General features: G+C 41.5%; 1 protein-coding gene across 3 annotated transcripts in view; it reads right to left on the bottom strand.

Moving 5' to 3' along the window:
• Window positions 1-211: 211 nt before the first annotated feature.
• Window positions 212-19996, bottom strand: part of LOC140739174 (xanthine dehydrogenase/oxidase-like) — a 127098-nt gene continuing 107313 nt past the window's right edge. For all 3 annotated transcript variants that reach the window (XM_073067222.1, XM_073067213.1, XM_073067231.1), the window contains 4 exons: window positions 12120-12257; window positions 8158-8305; window positions 2140-2320; window positions 212-1235 (listed from right to left, as the gene is read on the bottom strand). In XM_073067222.1, the coding sequence (XP_072923323.1) occupies window positions 1168-1235; window positions 2140-2320; window positions 8158-8305; window positions 12120-12257 (535 nt within the window). In that variant the 3' untranslated portion in view covers window positions 212-1167. The remainder of the gene's footprint in view (window positions 1236-2139; window positions 2321-8157; window positions 8306-12119; window positions 12258-19996) is intronic.

Here is a 19996-nt window from a genome sequence, read left to right as displayed (position 1 = left end):
CTCTGGTGCTTCCCCCCCACCCCTTTCTTTCTCCCGAGGCCTCCTGTCCCATGATCCTTTCCCTTCTCCAGCTCGGTATCACTTTCGCCATCTTTTCCCTTCTCTAGCTCTGTATCACTTTTGCCAATCACCTTAACAGCTCTTAGCTTCATCCCCCCCCCCCCCCCCCCCCCGGTCTTCTCCTATCATTTCGCATTTCCCCCTCCCCCCACTACTTTCAAATCTCTTACTATCTTTCCTTTCGGTTAGTCCTGATGAAGGGTCTCGGCCTGAAATGTCGACAGTGCTTCTCCTTATAGATGCTGCCTGGCCTGCTGTGTTCTACCAGCATTTTGTGTGTGTTGCCACAGTAGTATAGTGGTTTGTGCAATCGCTTTACAACATCAGCGATCAGAAGAACAAGGATCAATTTCCGCCACTGTCTATAAGGAGTTCTCCCCGTGACTGTGAGGGTTTCCTCCGTTACTCCAATTTCTTCCCTTATTCTAAAGATGGGTTAGTGAATTGTGGGCATGTTATGTTGACACCAGAGGCATGACAACATTTGTGGGCTGAGCTCGGCACATCCTCAGACTGTGTTGGCCATTGACGCAAACAACATATTTCACTATCTCCTTCACAGAACATGTAACAAATAAAGCCAATCTTTATCTTTAAATTTAATTATCCATTTGAGGTAAAGAATCTAGTTTGATCTCTAACTCTACACCTCATCAGAAATGTGGTAAGTTTGCTTTATAAAAATACTTGCTCTAAACCAGGGATTCCTGACCTGGGGTCCATGGCATAAAAAAAGGTTGGGAACTCCTGCTGTAAACAAATGCAATCCAAATTAAAAACAACATGTGCTATCAATTTTATATTCACTGGCTGAAAGATGTACTGCAAATTGCTGTTGATTTGCTTCAGTTTTTAGTAATAGCATATGCATTATGGAAAACTAACTGCTTAGCATTATTTCATCATGAAATCCTGAATCTTCTCCCCTCTGGACTTATCTGAAAGCTTTTCATTAGATGTAAAGAGTTGATTGCTGTAAGTTTAAACAATGAAGTACAAGACTGTAAGGATATAGTGGTGATACTGCAAAACACTGTGCTGAAGATTAAGACAAAAATGTCATGTTATTAGCATTGTTCAGCAGAGTAGCAGAATGAAGTGTGGTTTTCAGATTGAAAAATTTCTGTAGTCCACGAGGCAGTTTGTCTGGATTACTTCCACGGTTGCAGGCCCATCTGCAGAGAAAAGCCAGAATATTAAGCATTTTGATAAAAAAAAATTAGGATTTTTGTCAAAAGAACCATTTTAATTAATATGCAACTTAAATAATTTTTTCCTCCAGAACTTTTGTTGTCATGCTTAATTTTTTCTATTCTTTACAATTAAAGTACTTCGAAGAATCTAGAAAATGTTCATACTATGCTAATTTGGAAACAAGGAAAGGGCTGTGGTTCAATAATGTTCAAAAGTTGTTTCAGTTTTATTCCTTCAGAGTATTTGTTTCATGCACTTGTTTAAAGCCATGCAGGGATAGATTTCAAAGGTCTCCAATCTTCTACAATAAGTTGGAGTAGTTTTTCTCTGTCAAAAGAATGACGACTCACCCATGGTGTTTAAGAGAAAAGAGTGGGTGATTGGGGAGAAGGGGAAGGGACTTGTGGAGAGGGAGATCATGTGAGGAGGACCTTCCCTCTACCTTTTGAACAGGATCATACCCAGTGTCCTCAGTCGTTGATCCATCCATCCACCAATGAGAACAACTGCTGTCTCTTCATCCCATTGAAATGAGCTGTGATCTTGTGCACCTACATCGAATCTCCTCTCAACCTCTTGAGCTCCAATTGTCTAGTCTAATCTTACGGCAGAAAATCCCCCATCCCTGGAATCACTCCAGAAAATCCTCTCTGCATCCTCTCCAGTAGTGATGCACCCTCCCTGAAGTGCGGTGACCAAAGGAGGAATGAATCCTACAGGTAGAGAATATATCTAGTTCAGAATAAATCAGATCAACACATTTATTTTTGGAGTCACACAAGCCGTGATACTCCACTTGGCTTTTTACTTAGTGTAGTGTTGAACTGTTTGAAGTAAATAGATCATTAAAGTAAACAGGATCAGAAATCCTGAGATCATACTCACTTAGTGGAAAGTATGTATTCTGTCCAATATCTTCACGTGCAGACTCAATAGCACGTTTCACAGCAAATAGCGTTGCACAGGACATACACTGGGGAGGTTCACCGCTGGCCTTCGAACGGAGCACACCCATGGGGTTGGGAGCATTCTTCAGCAGCTCGATGTTGAAATTGACAGGAATGCTCTACCAAACCAGATAGAACAGACAGACAGTTTCAATAAAGCATCCTCAGTGTTTTGCAAATGTATTCATACTCTTCAGATTCTGAATAGCTTTAGTATGCCTTTGTCTTCACGTCAGTGAATTCTAGTTCTGGAATGACAGCTTCCAGAACAGTGAAATGTAAGGAACACACACAAAATGCTGGTGGAACACAGCAGGCCAGGCAGCATCTATAGGAAGAAGCACTGTCGATGTTTCGGGCCGAGACCCTTCGTCAGGACTAACTGAAAGGAAAGATAGTAAGGGATTTGAAAGTAGGAGGGGGAGGGGGAAATGCGAAATGATAGGAGAAGACCAGAGGGGGTGGGGTGAAGCCGAGAGCCAGAAAGGTAATTGGCAAAAGGGATACAGAGCTGGACAAGGGAAAGGATTGTGGGACGGGAGGCCTAGGGAGAAAGAAAGGGGGAGGGGAGCACCAGAGGGAGATGGAGTACAGGCAGAGTGATGGGCAGAGAGAGAGAAAAAAAGAGGAGGGGGAAAAAGACACTAAATATATCAGGGATGGGGTAAGAAGGGGAGGAGGGGCATTAACGGAAGTTAGAGAAGTCAATGTTCATGCCATCAGGTTGGAGGCTACCCAGCCGGTATATAAGGTGTTGTTCCTCCAACCTGAGTGTGGCTTTATCTTGACAGTAGAGGAGGCCATGGATATCCTGACAGTAGAGGAGGCCACCCCCTCCGGTCTTCTCCTATCATTTCGCATTTCCCCCTCCCCCTCCTACTTTGAAATCTCTTACTATCTTTCCTTTCAGTTAGTCCTGACGAAGGGTGTCGGCCCGAAATGTCGACAGTGCTTTTCCCTATAGATGCTTCCTGGCCTGCTGTGTTCCACCAGCATTTTGTGTGTGTTGCTTGAATTTGCAGCATCTGCAGATTTCCTCGTGTTTGCTAGTGAAATGTAGGGCACGCTTTTCCAATTAAAATTAATTTAAACACATTTTACAGAAATTTAAAGATAAACACCTTAAAGATTAGTTTTATTTGTTACATGTACATCGGAACATCGAACAAAATATATCATTTGCATCAATGACCAACATAGCCAGAGGATGTGCTGGGGGCAGTCTGCAGGTGCTACCGTGCCTTCGGTGCTAACGTAGCATGCCACAAGTTACTAACTCTAATCTGTATGATTTTTGGGAATGTGGGAGAAAACTAGAGCACCGGGAGGAAACCCACATGATCATGGAGAGAATGTACAAATTCCTTACAAACAGCGGGAAGAGTCGAATCCCAATCAGTGATTGCTGGCACTGTAAAGCGCTAGCCACTGTGCTACTACGCCGCCCTCAGGCTTTGGCTGATGTCCTGGTACACACCAGTTTTTATAAAACAAATCACCTGTTATTTTGAACACCAACTCCCAGTTTGCTCCTACAATGTCAACCACTTTGCTCCCAACTTTAAATTATCTGTTGAGTGACTGTCAGCACCACGTTTGGACTACTTCTAATCCAACCAACCTATCAGATTCACCCCAACATAACATGGAATTAACTATCCGGTGTTTAACTAAACCTTTAATTGCTGATTTTGGTTTTTAAATACCTCCTTCATAGAGCAGTGACATTATAGTTTATACCTCACTTCCCCTTCCTGAATTTACCACGGGATCTGGGAATAAGGAATTATCTGTGTGGGATAAAAGTTAACAAGTTTTGAATGGATTAATCTGTAAATAATCAAAACCGTCAATTTTAACACAGCAAAAAAATAATCTCCATTTTTATTTCATATTTGTGTATTTATTATTTTAGATGTCTCCAATCTCTGACAGGCATTCTAGTCAGACATGATTTATTGAAAGGCATCACAAAATGTTGGAGGAACTCAGCAGATTAGGCAGCATCTATGGAGGGGAATAAACAGACAATGATTTTACGGAGACCCTTCATCAGGACTGAAAGGCAGTTAAATTACGTTTTGTTTATTTATTGAGATATAGATGGAACAGAGCCTCCTGGCCCTTTGTGACACACCGCCCAGCAACCCCTGATTTAACCCTAGCCTAATCACAGGACAATTTACAATGACTAAATAACCTACCAACTGGTATGCCTTTGGACTGTGAGAGGAAACGGGAGCACCTGGATGAATCCCACATGGTCACGGGGAGAACGTACAAACTCCTTGCAGACAGTGGCAGGAATTGAGTCTGAGTCTCTGGCACTGTAAAGTGCTGTGCTAACCATTATGCTACAGTGCCACTTATTCAATGTAAACAAACTCAATGAACTATTCAATGCTAAGTACAACATACTAGTTTTAATATATCCTGAAGGATTAACTGAAAACCTGCATGAACTAACCACTGAAGCAGGTCCATACTGAAAGGTATCAAAGAAATGGTTACACAGGTTGGTCAAGGAGGGCATCCGAACATTGGATGTACTTAAATAGTGAACACAAGAGATTCTGCAGATGCTGGAAATCTTGAGAAACACACAAAAATGCGGGAGGAACAGCATGTCAGGCCGCATTTATGGAGGGGACAGAAATCTTTCAATCAGGATTTAATCAGAATTTCGTTTAAATTGTCTCACTCAAGAGACGGTCCAGAAAGATTTAAAATCTGGCTGCCTGAATACATAAACCATAAGACTAGGAGCAGAATTAGGCCATTCAGCCACTCCATCAAGGCTGATGTATTATCCCACTCAACCCCATTCTCCTGTTTTCTCCCATTAGCTGTTTATGTCCTTACTAATCAAGGACCTATCAATCTTCGTTTTAAATATACCCAATGCCTTGGCCTCCGCAGCCATCTGTGGCAATGAATTCCATAGCTTCACCACTCTCTGGCTAAAGAACTTCTTCCTCATCTCTGTCCTAAAGGGACTCCTTCGATTCTGAGGCAGTTCCTTCTGGCCATAGACTCCCCCAATATTGGAAACATCCCCCCAAAGTCCACTCTATCTTGGCCTTTCACTATTTGATAGGTTTCAATGAGATCTCCCCTTGTTCTAAACTCCAGTGAGTACAGGCCCAGAGCAATTAAACGCTCCTCATACATTAACCTATTCATTCTCAGGGTCACACTCATGATCCTCCTCTGGACCCTCCCCAATGGCAGCACATCTTTTCATGGATACAGGGCCCAAAATTGCTCACAATACTCCAAATGCCTTATAAAGCCTCAGTATTACATCCTTGCCTTTACGTTCTAGTTCTCATGAAGTCATAGAACAACACTCTTAGTTTGTCCTGAGTTATTTATCCGCCTAGTCCCATCAACATGCACCTGGACCATAACCCTCCATATTCCTCTCATCCATGCACTTATCCAAACTTCTCTGAAATGTTGAACTTGAACCCACATCCACCATTTCCACTGGCAGCTCGATCCATACTCTCACACCAAGTGAAAAAATTACCCTTCATGTTCTCTTTCATCATTTCACCTTTAATCTACAACCTATAGTTCTAGTACCTCCCAACCTCAGTAAAAAAAAAGCCTGCTTGCATTTACCCTTATCTATACCCCTCATAATTTTGTGCACTGCAATCAAATCTCCCCTCAGTCTTCTTCCTAGGGAATAACCTATTCAACCTTTCCCTGTAACGTTTGCCAGAAAACAACTTATCCGAATTCACAATTGCCAGATTGTTTCTGATAACATTTCTCCAATTTAGAATCTCAATCTGAGGACCAGGCCTATCCTTCTCCATAATTATCTTGAAACTACTGGCATTATGATCACTAGATGCAAAGTGTTCCCCTATATAACTTCAGTCTCTAATAGGAGATCTAGTATTGCACTGTCTCTAGTTGGGACCACTATGAACTGATTAAGGAAAATTTCCTCTTGAAATAAATGCTTTTCATAATGGATCTATTTCTAATATTTATAGTTATGTTGTTGGTAATGAGAAACATTCTGTTAGATAAAATTAAAAACCTCTAAGAACAAGACCTACAGATTTCAATTGATGAGGATACTTCGAATGAAAATTTTAAACTTGTTCACACCTCTTCGTTCTGAGCGCATCACTCTCTTTTACAACTTAAAATGGTTCATAGAGCCTATATGATTAAAGATAAGCTCTCTTGTTTTTACTCAGATTTTTCTCCATACTGCAATAGGTGTAGTGTCGAAAAGGCCTCTCTAAATTATATATTTTGGTCCTTCCCGCGGCTTGATAAATTTTGGAAAGAAGTATTTCAAACTTTCTCGGAGCTTTTTAAAGTAAATTTTAAACCCAACCCTCTGACTGCCTTGTTTGGCATTGTTGGAGGAAATGATTTTACTCTTAAGGCAAATGACTTGCATATTTTGGTTTTTATTTCTCTTTTAGCCAGAGTTTTGTTGCTTAAATGGAAATATGCCACTCCGCCAACTCATGCCCATTGGTTGATTGATGTTATGTCATGTCAGAGAAAATTAGGTGTTCTATTTCTGTACCTAGACAAGATTTTTTCACATTATGGGGACCTTTTTGGAACTACTTTCACAATCTTTGACTTGTTCAGCAATGATGATGGCTATTGTATGTTTGAATTTACGACTATGTTCAGGACTTTTTTTCTTTTCTTTTAACCAAACAGCTTTTTTTTAAGGCAACACGAGTGAATCTGCAGATGCTGGTAATAAATAAAAACACAAAATGCTGGCAGAACTCAGCAGGCCAAACAGCATCTATGGGAGGAGGTAGTGACGACGTTTCGGCCCGAAATGTCGTCACTACCTCTTCCCATAGATGCTGTCTGGCCTGCTGAGTTCTGCCAGCATTTTGTGTTTTTATTAGCTGTTTTTTTTTTCTTTTTTTTGTTATGGGGTTTTCATTTTGTTTTAGATTAGAATAAAATATACCTTTTCAATATCATGTTTAATTTACTATACATAGATATGGGGCATTTCAACTTTGTTTCTGTTTTCATAATATAATGTATTTGTATTCATTTATGCAAGTAATCAATAAAAATATTGAAAAAGAAATAAATGCTAACACTGCATTTGCCTTCTTCACTAATAACTCAACCTGCAAGTGAAAATTTTACAGAATCCTGCACTAGGACTCCTAAGTCCCTTTGTACCTCCGATTTCCAAATTCACTCCCTGCTTAGAAAGTAAGATAAATAAAGCATAGGGCATAGAATATAGAAATGGATAGCACAGTACTGGCTCTTCAGCCCACAATGTTGTGTCAACCTTATAATCTACTCTGAGATCAATCTACATAACCCTCCACTTTTCTTTCATTCATATGCCAATCTAAGAGTTTAAATGCCCCCAATGTAGCTGCCTCTACCACCATCCATGGCAAGGTGTTCCATGCACCCACCACTCTGTGTGTAAGAAACTTAACAGGATATTTCCTCAATAGGATATTTCTTCTCTAGGACCAGAGGACACAGCATCATAATACAGGGATGTCCATTTAGAACAGAGATGAGGAGGATTTTCTTTGTCAGAGGTTAGTGAATCTGTGCAATTCGTTGCCACAGATGGCTGTGGAAGCCAAATCATTGAGAATATTTAAAGCAGAGGTTGATAGGTTCTCAATGAGTCGGGGCGTGCAAGGTTATAGGGAGAAGGCAGGAGTATAGGGTTGGGAGGGATAATAAAACCATGATTGAATCGCTGGTCAGAATTGATGGGCCAAATGGCCTAATTCTGCTCCTATGTCTTATGGTTAGTTCACGGCAGGAGTCTTTCTCTATTAAATATGTTAATGGAATAAACAGTTTACTTTTTGTCTTGGATATCCCTGAAAAGAAAGGAGTATTCAAAAATGGCAGAGTCTGGATTGAATCTTTTACAACTTAAAATAAACTTTACTGTCAACTCTAAACTTACCTTGCTGAATGGTGGTTTGTAGTCCCACGTCCCTGCGTTCAGTACAGCCCCAGTCTTAGGATCATAGATCATCTTCTCAGTCAGCCAATATCCCATGCCCATGACAAAAGCACCTTCCACTTGTCCAATATCAACATCAGGATTTAAACTGCAAATGACAAAGGGAATCAAGATGAAAGGAACAATGAAAGGAGATTATATACCTCAGAGCAGCCATGGGGAGGCATTACACTAGCAACCCAAGTTCAATTCCTGCAATTGTCTACAAGGAGATTGGACGTTTTCCCTGTGACCGTGTGGATTTCCTTTGGGTGCTCTAGTTTCCACCTGCATTCCAAAGATGTATGGGTTAGTAGGTTAGTTGGTCACATTGGTGTAATTGTGTGGCATGGACTCGTTGGATCAGAAGGACCTGGTACTGAGTAAAAAAAATGAACTCAGCACATCATGCATATCTATCCCGGGTTACTTAACTCACTCCTGTCACAGAACTTGGCATTCGGGCTCTCACGACCAGACTGTGTAACAGTTTCTTCCCCCAAGCTATCAGACTCCTCAATACCCAGAGCCTGGACTGACACCTTACTGCCCTATTGTTCTGTTTATTATTTATTGTAATGCCTGCACTGTTTTGTGCACTTTATGCAGTCCTGGGTAGGTCTGAGGTCTAGTGTAGTTTTTTTTCTGTGTTTTTTTTAACGTAGTTCAGTCTAGCTTTTGTACTGTGTCATGTAACACCATGGTCCTGAAAAAACGTTGTCTCATTTTTACTATGTATTGTACCAGCAGTTATGGTCGAAATGACAATAAAAAGTGACTTGACTTGACTTCGAAATAATTGTCTTGCATTCCAAGTACAATATTACTACAATGCTAGAAAAGATAAATGATAGAAAATACGGCAGGTCAGGGAAGAACTGAGGAAAGGGTAATTGAAATAGTATTTTATGTAATTCTCTGGTTAAGATTTCTACTGTTATGCTGTGAGGTATTTTATTTTAGCAGTTTTCTGTAAAAGCAGTGTGTCCTGCTAGTAAGATTGTTTTGTCTTCGGCTAAAGATAAGGAGTCACGTTGTCCAATTTAGGAATGTTGTGTCAGCCAATCAGGTCTGACTTGGTACACATTGTAACCTTCTGTCCACTGGGATGCATGGAATATTCGAGAAAGCTGAGCGGGATCAGATTTCTGAAGGACAGTAGACAGGTTTGGGGGGAGTGGGACACATGGTAAGAGGCCCACAGAATGCTGAAGGAGAGACCCTGTAGTAAGAATGGTTCAAAGGAAAAAGTACCAATACTCCCGAGTTAGCCAGTTCATTCGAGATGGTCTTTGAGGGAAGTTCGAGCTGTGACTGGTGTCTTTCATGCAGAATGTGGATACAGCTCGAGTAAAGCAAGCTGCTTGCGTGCATATTGGACCGGTTTAACTGTAATGGGCCATTTTTTTCTTTTCTTGTTAACTGATAAAGTTGAAAATTGGTAAATATACTCTCTTTATAATTTTATTTTATGTTGGTGTATGGTCTTGAAGACCGGTAATTGTGTATGGGGCAGTATTTACACAGCATTCGCTACAATCAATATTCCTTAATTGAAACATCCTAATCTTCCTTTTTGGTTGAACCCCAAATTATACCAAACCTGGATGTATATTGTTTATGAAGGGTGGCCTTCTCACTGCTGAGTCACGTGGCTGTTAGCAGAGTTAGCTAATGAACCAAGTCTGTACACAAGCCCTGGTGAGAGGGTTCCACTTAAATCCACGCCCTGGAAACAGTTTGATTTGGTAAAGTTAACTCCATCTGTCCCTCTACAGCTACTTCCTGTCTTGTTGAGAACTGCTAGCATTTAAAGAGATAAAAATATTAGCTTTAATTGTATATTGAAATACACAGTAAAATGTGTCATTTGTATCAACAACTAACACAGTCTGAGGATGTACTGTGGGCCGCAAATGTCACACTGCTTCTAGCACCAACAACTTACTAACCCTAACCTGTACGCCTTTGGAATGTGGGAGGAAATCAGAGCAGCTGGAGCAAACCGTATGTTCATGGGCAGAACGTACAAACTCCTTACAGACATCAACAGAAATTGAACCCCATTACTGTTGCTGAAAAGCATTATTGTAATCACTACACTACTGTGCTGTCCCTGATCTTTTGCTCATCATCTTCTTTTTACAAAATATACTTATTATAAATTCATACCTCTGGAATACTATTCTACAATCACATTACAAACTAAAAACTGACAAATCACAACTAACACATTTTCATCATGGATGGCATTCATTCCCTGTAGTGCCCAATAGTTTTGAAGTACCTCTGTGTTACCTGTGGATGCTGTGTTTTTTTTTCCCCACAGCTACCTGGGCTCTGAACATTAGAACCTTCTAATGCCCTTCTCCAGGACCCATGGACAGCTATCTGAGATTGTCCCAGGAGAAGGTTAGCTAAGACATCCTTCTCCTTTCTCCCCCACTCTTACCCTGGGTACCTCCTCCTTCCCTTTCTCTTATTGTCCACACTCCTCTCCTATCAGAGTCCTTCTTCTTCAGCCCTAGACCTTTCCCACCCATCTGGCTTTACCCATCACCTTCCAGCTAGCCTCCTTTCCTTCCCCCCACCTTTTTATTCTGGCATCTTCCCACTTCTGTCTTGGTCCTGCAGAAGGGCCATGGCCTGAAATGTCAAATACTTATTTCACAGATTTTGTGTATGTTGTTTTGGATTTCCAGCATCTGCAGATTATCTCATCTTTATATACTGCTCTTCCTTCCCTGCCCCCTTCCATCCCGAATGGCACAAGATGATGGGGATAAAATGAAGCCAAGGCAAGGAGCAGCCCCCTCAGGTACGTGAAGAGGGTCCACAGTTTCACACACGTCATATACATATGGTATATGGTCTCATCCAGCCCACAGAAACGGCAGGTGACTGGAAGATCCATGTATAGCAGAAAAACTTGTTGCAAGGTACCGCTGTATGCAGCACCTACCGCCCAGATCCACAATGTGTTCTTTTATCGGTTGGAAGAAATTACATTTCATGAAGTGTCATAACATGATGGTGAACTGGCTTGGGGTGAGGAAATGATCTATAAAGAGAAAGTTAGTTCATGTTTTGTTTGTATCAATAACTTAAGAGAGCATCCCACACAGTAATGAGAGCAGAGGCAGAGAAATGAGGTGATGTTATTGGCACACCCCACAGCTCCCACTTTCTCCATTCACACAGGATTCCCCTTGTCCTTCGAAGAAAACAGTGCATATGCAATACACACAAAATACTGGAGGAATTCAGCAGGTCAGGCACCATCTACAGAGGAGAATAAACAGTCGATGTTTTGGGCCAAGACCCTTTATCACGACTGGAAACGAAGGAGGCAGAAGCCACAGCATGACCATGAACAACAACGCTAGTGTTGCCTCTGGCAAAAGCAGATCCTAAATATCTCAAAATAAATAAACAAGTCATTTTAAAATTCAAACGGCAGATCAATTAAGGGATTTTTGTTGTGATCTTTCCATTTGTGGCGATATCAAACCTGACTGCTGACTGCTGCCACTACTCAACTTCACTTGCCTCATCATTGAACTGTTCCCAAGATCAATGGACTCACTTTCAAGGACTCATCTTGTGTTCTTGATATTTATTGCTTATTTTATTATTATTATTATTATTATTATTATTACTTTCTCTTTGTATTTGCAGTTTGTCATCTTCTGCACACCGACTGAATGCCCAAGCAGAGTGGCCTTTCACTGATTCTGTTATGGGTTATTATTCTGTAGAATTATTGAGTGTGCCCACAAGAAAATGAATCTCAGGGTTGTATATGTTGATGTATATGTACTTCTGTAATAAATTTACCTTGAACTTTGAAAAGCATTGTGTTAAACTGCTACGCTTTCATGCCACCTTTAATATTTATGCCGCTTAGCATTGCTGTTTCCTACCTTTCACCACAATCAAAGAGTATATCCACTTGGGTGATCTGGTTCTCCCCTGTGAGAATGTCAACTTCAGCCTCTGCCACAGTCACCCCATAAGAGTTATACTGGGGAGCCTCATTGGGCTGTGGGTCAGGCCACACCCTGTACAAATGATACAGAAAGAAATAATTAAATCATGTGTTTTACCATTTCATAACATACACTGCGGATTAGACATTCACATTATGCCTATGCAGTGGTAAAAATAAGCAGCATTTCTGTTTTTGATTAAAAATAAAATATTTTGAACTATCTTGTGAAAAATACAGGACACATTTTATATCTGGAGCAGGGGAGATCTGATAGAGGATTATAAGAGGCATAGATAGAGTGGCAGGGTGGAGATACGTCTCTGCCAAAGGAGGTGTAAATCACTCCTTCCCTTTGCTAGTCTGCAGGTCACTCTTCAGCAAGCTGTAGCATCTGCTTAGCTCCCTGAACAGGTTCACATGAAACCAAGGAAGCAGGTGGGGGAATGGTCATATGAGCAACAGGTGCACATCACAAGTCCTGGTTATGTGACCACTGACACCAGGCAGACGACTTCTGGAGAGTATTGATAATGGCTGGGGTCACCCATCTTGTAAAGACACTGCCCAGAAGAAGGCAATAGCAAACGAGTTCTGTAGAAAAATTTGCCAAGAATAATCATAGTCATAGGATCATGATTGACCATATCCTACAACACACCACATAATGATGATGACGATGATGATGATGAGATAGAGTAGGCAGAAAATATCATTTTCTTTTTCCCCTGGGTCAAAATGTCTAATACTAGAGGGCATGCATTTAAGGTGAGAGGAGGCAATTCCAAAGGAGATGTAAGGGGCAAGTTTTTTCCCCCAGAGAGAGTGGTGGGTGCCTGGAAAGGGTGGTGGTAGAGGGTAGTGGTTACATTAGTAACTTTTAAGAGATGTTTAGATAGACACTTCTATGTGAGGAAAATGAAAGGATATGGACATTGTGTAGGAAGAAGGAATTATTTGGCTATTTGATTACTAATTTAGCTGGTCTGGCACAACATTGTGGACCAAAGGGCCTGTTACTGTGTTGTACTGGTCTATGCCTTATCTGTGCACATGCACGCATGCAAGCACGCACACACCCAGAGTGCACATAAACACCAGTGGACTGTGTTCACTCATTTACATAATTTGCAATTAAAGGGAATGTTTATAATAGGTGAAATGGTACCAATCTACAGAAAATGTAAGGTTGGGAGGAGGAACACGCATACAATCACTCCTGCACAGTGTCTACATCCTTATCATGGAAGTCAGAAGAGGATGATAGGGTGGAAGCATCCTCTCACAACATACGAAAACTCCAGGATCTATCCGGTCAGCAGGGAAGGACAGTGGCTACAGTCTACCATTGTTGCAGGACATGTGTGCAAGCAGGCAAAATTATTGCAGACTCTACCCTGCCTTTTCCAAAATCTACCTTCCGAAAAGTGCTATTGAATTGACTTTATTTCTTACATCCTTCACAAGCTTGAGGAGTAAAATTCTTTATGTTACGTCTCCATCTAAATGTGCAATGTGCAATCAGAGTAATTTATAATAAATACAACAGTCAATGTAATATAGGGTACACTCAAGTCAGAGTGAGTTCATCAGCCTGGTGGATGAAGCTGCCCTGGGTCCTGGCTTTTATGCTTCAGTCCGCTTCCTGGATGGTAGCAGCTGGAATAGATAGTGGTTGGGATGGTTCGGGTCCCCTATGATCCTACAAACCCTTTTTAAACATCTGTCCTTGTGAATGTCCTGAATCATGGGAAGTTCACAATTACAGATACGCTGGGCTGTCTGCACCACTCTCTGCAGAGTCCTGCGATTAAGAGAGGTACAGTTCCCATACCAGGCAGTGATGTAGGCAGTCAGGATGCTCTCAATTGTGCCCCTGTAGAAAGCTCTTATGATTTTAGGGTCCATACCAAACCTCCTCAACTGTCTGAGATGAAAGAGGAGCTGTTGTGCCTTTTTCACCACACAGCCGGTGTGTACAGACCACATGAGGTCCTCGGTGATGTGGATGCCGAGGAACTTAATGTTCACCCTCTCAACCCCAGATCCACTGATGTCAATAGGGGTTAGCCCATCTCCATTCCTCCTGTAATCAACAACCAGCTCCTTTGTTTTTGCGACATTGAGGAAGAGGTTGTTTTCTTGGCACCGCTGTGTAAGGGAGATGACTTCTTCCCTGTAGGCCACCCCGTTATTGTTTGAGATAAGGCCAATCAACATAGTGTTGTTGGCAAATTTAATTAGCAGATTGGAGCTGTGGGTGGCTGGGGGTTATTAAAACAAATTTCATGCCATCTTCAAAGTGTCTTCCCACAGCAACCATTTTGTTTAGCCCCCGCCCTCCTCTACCTATCACCCAGGTCGCTACACTGCACTGTAAACACTTTAAACCACTTTTTATTATGTTATTTATGTTTTAAATACATGCTGAAATTTATGTATTTAGACATATTCTATGCCAATTCTTTAACATCTGATTTTATTTTTTAATATAATTCTTTATAATAGTTGAATGTTGTTTTTTGTTGTATGTATGTCCTGACCAAGACTCTACAGCAAATTCCTAATATGTGTAAATGTACAGTATATGGCAAATAGTATTAACTCTTGATCTTTGATGCAGCTATTCTTTAGTACTACTTTCCAGTCTAAAATACATCACCTATTATTTCTTGGGCATTGTGCACATATTGACAGACAAGTGTGGTTGGTGACAGGAGAAAATACAAATACATTATAAAGAAATATTAATTTAATATGTTTTCTCATTAATTTCATACATTAATTGCTACATTTACACATTTCATCTTTAGACCAATTTACCTTTGCATTCACAGTAACATTATAGAAAGGTGACAGATATTCCAACACTCACAAGATGCTGCAGGAACTCAGAGGTCAGGCAGCTTCCACCGAATGAACTAACAATCAATGTTTCGGGCCAAGGCCCTTCTTCAAGACTGGAAAGGAAACGGAAAGATACCGAGGAAGAACAATAGCCAGAAGGTGGAAGGTGAAGCCAGGTGGGTGGGAAAGGTAAAGGGCTGTAGAGGAAGGAATCTGATAGGAGATGAGAGTGGACCATAGGAGAAAGGGAAGGAGGAGACGACACAGGAGCAGGTGATAGGCAGGTGAGAAGAAGTAAAAGGACAGAGTGGGGAATAGAAGAAGAGGGGAGACTGGAGGGAAAATGTTTTTTGCCATTAGGTTAGAGGCTAACCGGACGGAATATAAGGTGTTGCTCCTCCACTCTGAGGGTAGCCTCATCATGGCACAACAGAAGGCCATGGACCGACATATTGGAACAGGAATGGGAATTGGAATTAAAATGTTGGGCCACCAGTAAGATCTGCTGTTGGCAGATGAAGTGGAGGTACAATTTATGATGTCTCACCAATGTAGAGGAGATTGCATTGGGAGTACCAGGTACAATTGATGACCCCAACAGGTGAAGTGTTCCCTCACCTGGAAGGACTGTTTGAGGCCCTGAATAGAGGTGAGGGACGATATGAATAGGCAGGTGTAGCACTTTGGTTGCCTGCAGGAATAAATACCAGGAGGGAGATCAGTGGGAAGGGACAAATTGACAAGGGAATCACAGAAGGAGAGATCCCTGTGGAAAGTGGGGATGAGGTAAAGATATGTTTAGAGGTAGGGTCTCTTTTAAGATGGTGTAAGTTGTGGAGAATGATGTGTTAGATGTGGAAGCTCACGGAGTTGAAGGTGAGACAAGAGAAACTCTATCACTGATTAAGCGGAAGGAAGAAGATGTGAGCACAGATGTCTGGAAAATGGAGAAGTGGGTGAGGGCAGCATTAATGGAGGTGGAAGGAAAACCCCATTCTTTGAAAGAGGAGGACATCTCTGGAATCTTGGAAAGGAAAGCCTCATCCTGGGAATAGATGCGGTGGAGGCAGAGAAACCAATAAAAGGGAATAGCAGTTTTACAGGAGACAGACTGTAAAGTGGTACAGTCAAGATAGCCGTGGGAATCAGATGATACACAAAAGATGTCATCAACAGTTTATCTCCAGAGATGGAGACAGAGAGATCTAGAAAGGGTAGGGGGTGTTGTCAGATATGGACCAAGTTAACTTTAAGGGCAGGGTGGAAGTTAGAGGCAAAATTGATTAAATTGATGAGCTCAGCATGGATTCATGAGGCAGCACCAATGCAGTAGAGGAAGAATTATGAAGCAGCACTGGGGAAGGCTTGGAACGTGGACGGATCTACATAGCCAATCAAAAGGTAGGTGCAGCTGGGACCCATGCGGGTGCCCATGGCTAGCCAGACTCTGGAAAAAGTGGGGGGGCTGAAGGAGAAATTCTTGAGGGTGAGCACCAGTTCTGAGAAGGATGGTGGTGGAGAGCAACTGGTTGGTTCTTCTGTTGAGAAAGAAGCAGAGAGCCACAAGCCCTTCTTGATGGAGGATAGAAATGGATATCCAGGGTGAAATGAAGCAATCAGGGCCAGGGACCTGAAAGTTAGTGAGGACGTTGAAAGCATGAGAAGGGTCGTAGATGTAGGTGTGAAAGGACTAAACTAAGGGGATAGAATGGAGTTGAGATAGGAGGATACGAGTTCAGTGGGGCACAAACAGGCAGAAAAATGTGCCTACTCAGACAGTTACATTTGTGGATCTTGAGTAGGAGGTAGAAGCGAGCAGTGTGGAGTTAGGGAACTATGTTTGGTGGCAGTGGATGGGAATTCTCCGGAATTGATGAGGTCAGTGATGGTGTCAGAGACAGTTTTCTTCTTATTCTGGCATCTCCCCCCTTCCTTTCCAGTTCTGAAGAAAGGTTTCGGCCTGAAATGTCTACTGTCTATTCACCCTATAGATGCTGCCTGACTTGCTGAGTTCCTCCAGCATTTTGTGTGTTGCTTTGTATTTCCAGTATCTGCAAAATTTCTTGTGTTTAAGATAGCGGACAGCCCAGTGCACCTGTAGTTGTGAACTTCCAACAAGTGCCAAAAATAACATATTGGAAATTGAAAACTTATTTAGGCACAGCAGCTTGAAGATAATCTATTATAAGTGGTTGTGTATAGGGGAGTAACTGAAAAATACTTACACATAGAGTACCACCTCAGAATACAAAACATTTTATAGATAAGGATAATGATTTGTTATCACTGTTGTATTTTTTAAAAAGGCAGTCTATTTATGCAGAGCAAGCTCATTGTATGCTCAAAGAAGACAGAGTGAAGTGGAAGGCTATTTTGGCTGGAGGTCCATGACCAGTGTTTTTACTTAGCAAGGATTAGTACTGGGACAACTCTTAAAGAACAAAAACAAATTGAGAAAATAGCTGGATTCCCTTTGTTCACTAGGGACATTATGTCGCTTAAATTGTATGACTATTTCTGAACATTTTCTAACTAACGTCAGTTATGTGCATGTCATTAAACACTATACTGCTTAAAGCTAACAGTTTTTAAATAAGACCATAAGATATAGGAGCAGAAGCAGGCCATTTGGCCCATTGAGTCTGCTCTGCAATTCAATCATCGGCTGATCCAATTCTTCATCATCCCTGCTCCCCTGCCTTCTCCCCATACCCTTTGATGCCCTGGCTAATCAAGAACCTATCTACCTCTGCCTTAAATGCACCCAATAACTTGGCCTCCACAGCTGCTTGTGGCAACAAATTCCACAGATTTACCACCCTCAGACTAAAGTAATTTCTCCGCATCTCAGTTCTAAAAGGATGTCCTTCAGTCCTGAAGTTGTGCCCTCTTGTTCTAGAATCCCATATCATGGGAAATAACTTTGCCATATCTAATCTGTTCAGGCCTTTTAACATTCTGAATGTTTCTATGAGATTCCCCCTCATTCATCCCTCATACTCCAGGGAATACAGCCCAAGAGCTGCCAGACACTTCTCATTTGGTAACCCTTTCATTCCTGGAATCATTCTCATGAATCTTCTCCGAACCCTCTCCAATGTCAGTATATCTTTTCTAAAGCAGGAGCCCAAAATTGCACACAATACTCCAACTGTGGCCTCATGCGTTCCTTATAGAGCAGCAACATCAAATCCCTGCCCTTGTATTCTATACCTCTAGATATGTATGCCAAATTTGTGCATTTGCTTTCTTCGCCACTGACTCAACCTGGAGGTTAACCTTTAGGGTATCCTGCACAAGGAGTCCCAAGTCCCTTTGCACTTCTGTATTTTGAATTCTCTCCCCAACTAAATAATAATCTGCCCATTTATTTCTTCCACCAAAGTGCATGGCCATACACTTTCCAACATTGTATTTCATTTGCCACTTCTTTGCCCATTCCCCCAAACTATCTAAGTCTCTCTGTTTCCTCAACACTATCCGCTCCTATCTTTGTATCATCGGCAAATTTAGCCACAAATCCATTAATCCCATAGTCCAAATCGACTTACATCGTGAAAAGCAGCGGTCCCAACACTGACCTCTGTGGAACTCCACTAGTAACCAGCAGCCAGCCTTTATTCCCACTCTCTGTTTTCTGCTGATCAGCCAATGTTCCACCCATGCTAATAATTCCATGGGCTCTATCAGCCTCATGTGCAGCACTTTGTCAAAGACCTTCTGAAAATCCAAGTACACCACATCTAATGCATCTCCTTTGTCTACCCTGCTTGTAATTTCCTCAAAAAATTGCAGTAGGAATTCAGGAAACCATGCTGGCTTTGGCCTATCTTGTCAGGTGCCTTCAGGTACTCTGAAATCTCATCTCTAACAATCGATTCCAATAACTTCCCAACCACTGAAGTCAAGCTAACAGGTCTATAGTTTCTCTTCTGCTGCCTCCCACCCTTCTTAAATAGCGGAGTAATATTTGCAATTTCCAGTCATCCGGTACAATGCCAGAATCTATCGATTCTTGAAAGATCATTGTTAATGCCTCTCTAGCTACTTCCTTCAAAACCCGAGGGTGCATTCCGTCAGGTCCAGGAGATTTATCTACCGTCAGACCATTAAGCTTCCTGAACACCTTGTTAGTCATAATTTTCACTGAACCTAGTTCACTCCCCCGACACTCTTGAATGTCTGGTGTACTGCAGATGTCTTCCACTGTGAAATAACACCACTTGCATGTTTGTGTTCAAAAAGCACTAATTTTTGTCACTGATAATTGGTGAGTAATAAACAGTAAGACAATTCAGAACTGTTTTGTTCACTGCAGTTTCAAAGCATCAAGGCTTGGTTAAATCAGAAACATATGGGAATGAAAATGAAATGACTTCACTACTCCAACAAGTTTGGACTACGAAGAATTTGAAGGTATTGACAATTATCTTCAATGTAGCAAGTAAAATGAAGATTTGGAAAATGCAACTGTCAAAGCACTGTTTGAAGGCGGTCCACTGTCTGTATTAAGTGTCTGTGCTTATTTTGTTCATTTACAGTCAATCAAAAGACCACGTCAGCGTACACTGAATGAATTCCTCCATTGATAACTATTAAGAACTAATACAGTTTATAGTACTGTACTAATTTCGATAGTGCTCTAATTTATGCTGCATTTCATTTAAATACATAATTTGTGATTTGCTTAAATATTAGTTTGTCTTTTTTATACCTTTATAACTATTCCCATGAAACTTCAGCTAATTGGGGCAGCCACTTAATTGAGCCCCAATGTATGGTCCTGATGTGTCTAAAATAAGTGTGTGTGTGTGTGTGTGTGTGAAGATGGGTGGCTTAGCAAATTTGCAGATGAGATCAAGATTGATGGGGTTGTGGGCAGTGTAAAGGACTGTCAAAGAATACAGCAGGAGAAAGATCAGTTACTGATTCAGGTAGATGGGGCTCATCAGCCTGGGATCATCA

Source organism: Hemitrygon akajei, chromosome 2 (assembly GCF_048418815.1).
Source record: "Hemitrygon akajei chromosome 2, sHemAka1.3, whole genome shotgun sequence".
In the NCBI taxonomy this organism is placed as follows: domain Eukaryota; kingdom Metazoa; phylum Chordata; class Chondrichthyes; order Myliobatiformes; family Dasyatidae; genus Hemitrygon; species Hemitrygon akajei.
Note: the sequence above shows the minus strand (reverse complement) of the source record. Positions and strands in the feature narration are given on the sequence as shown.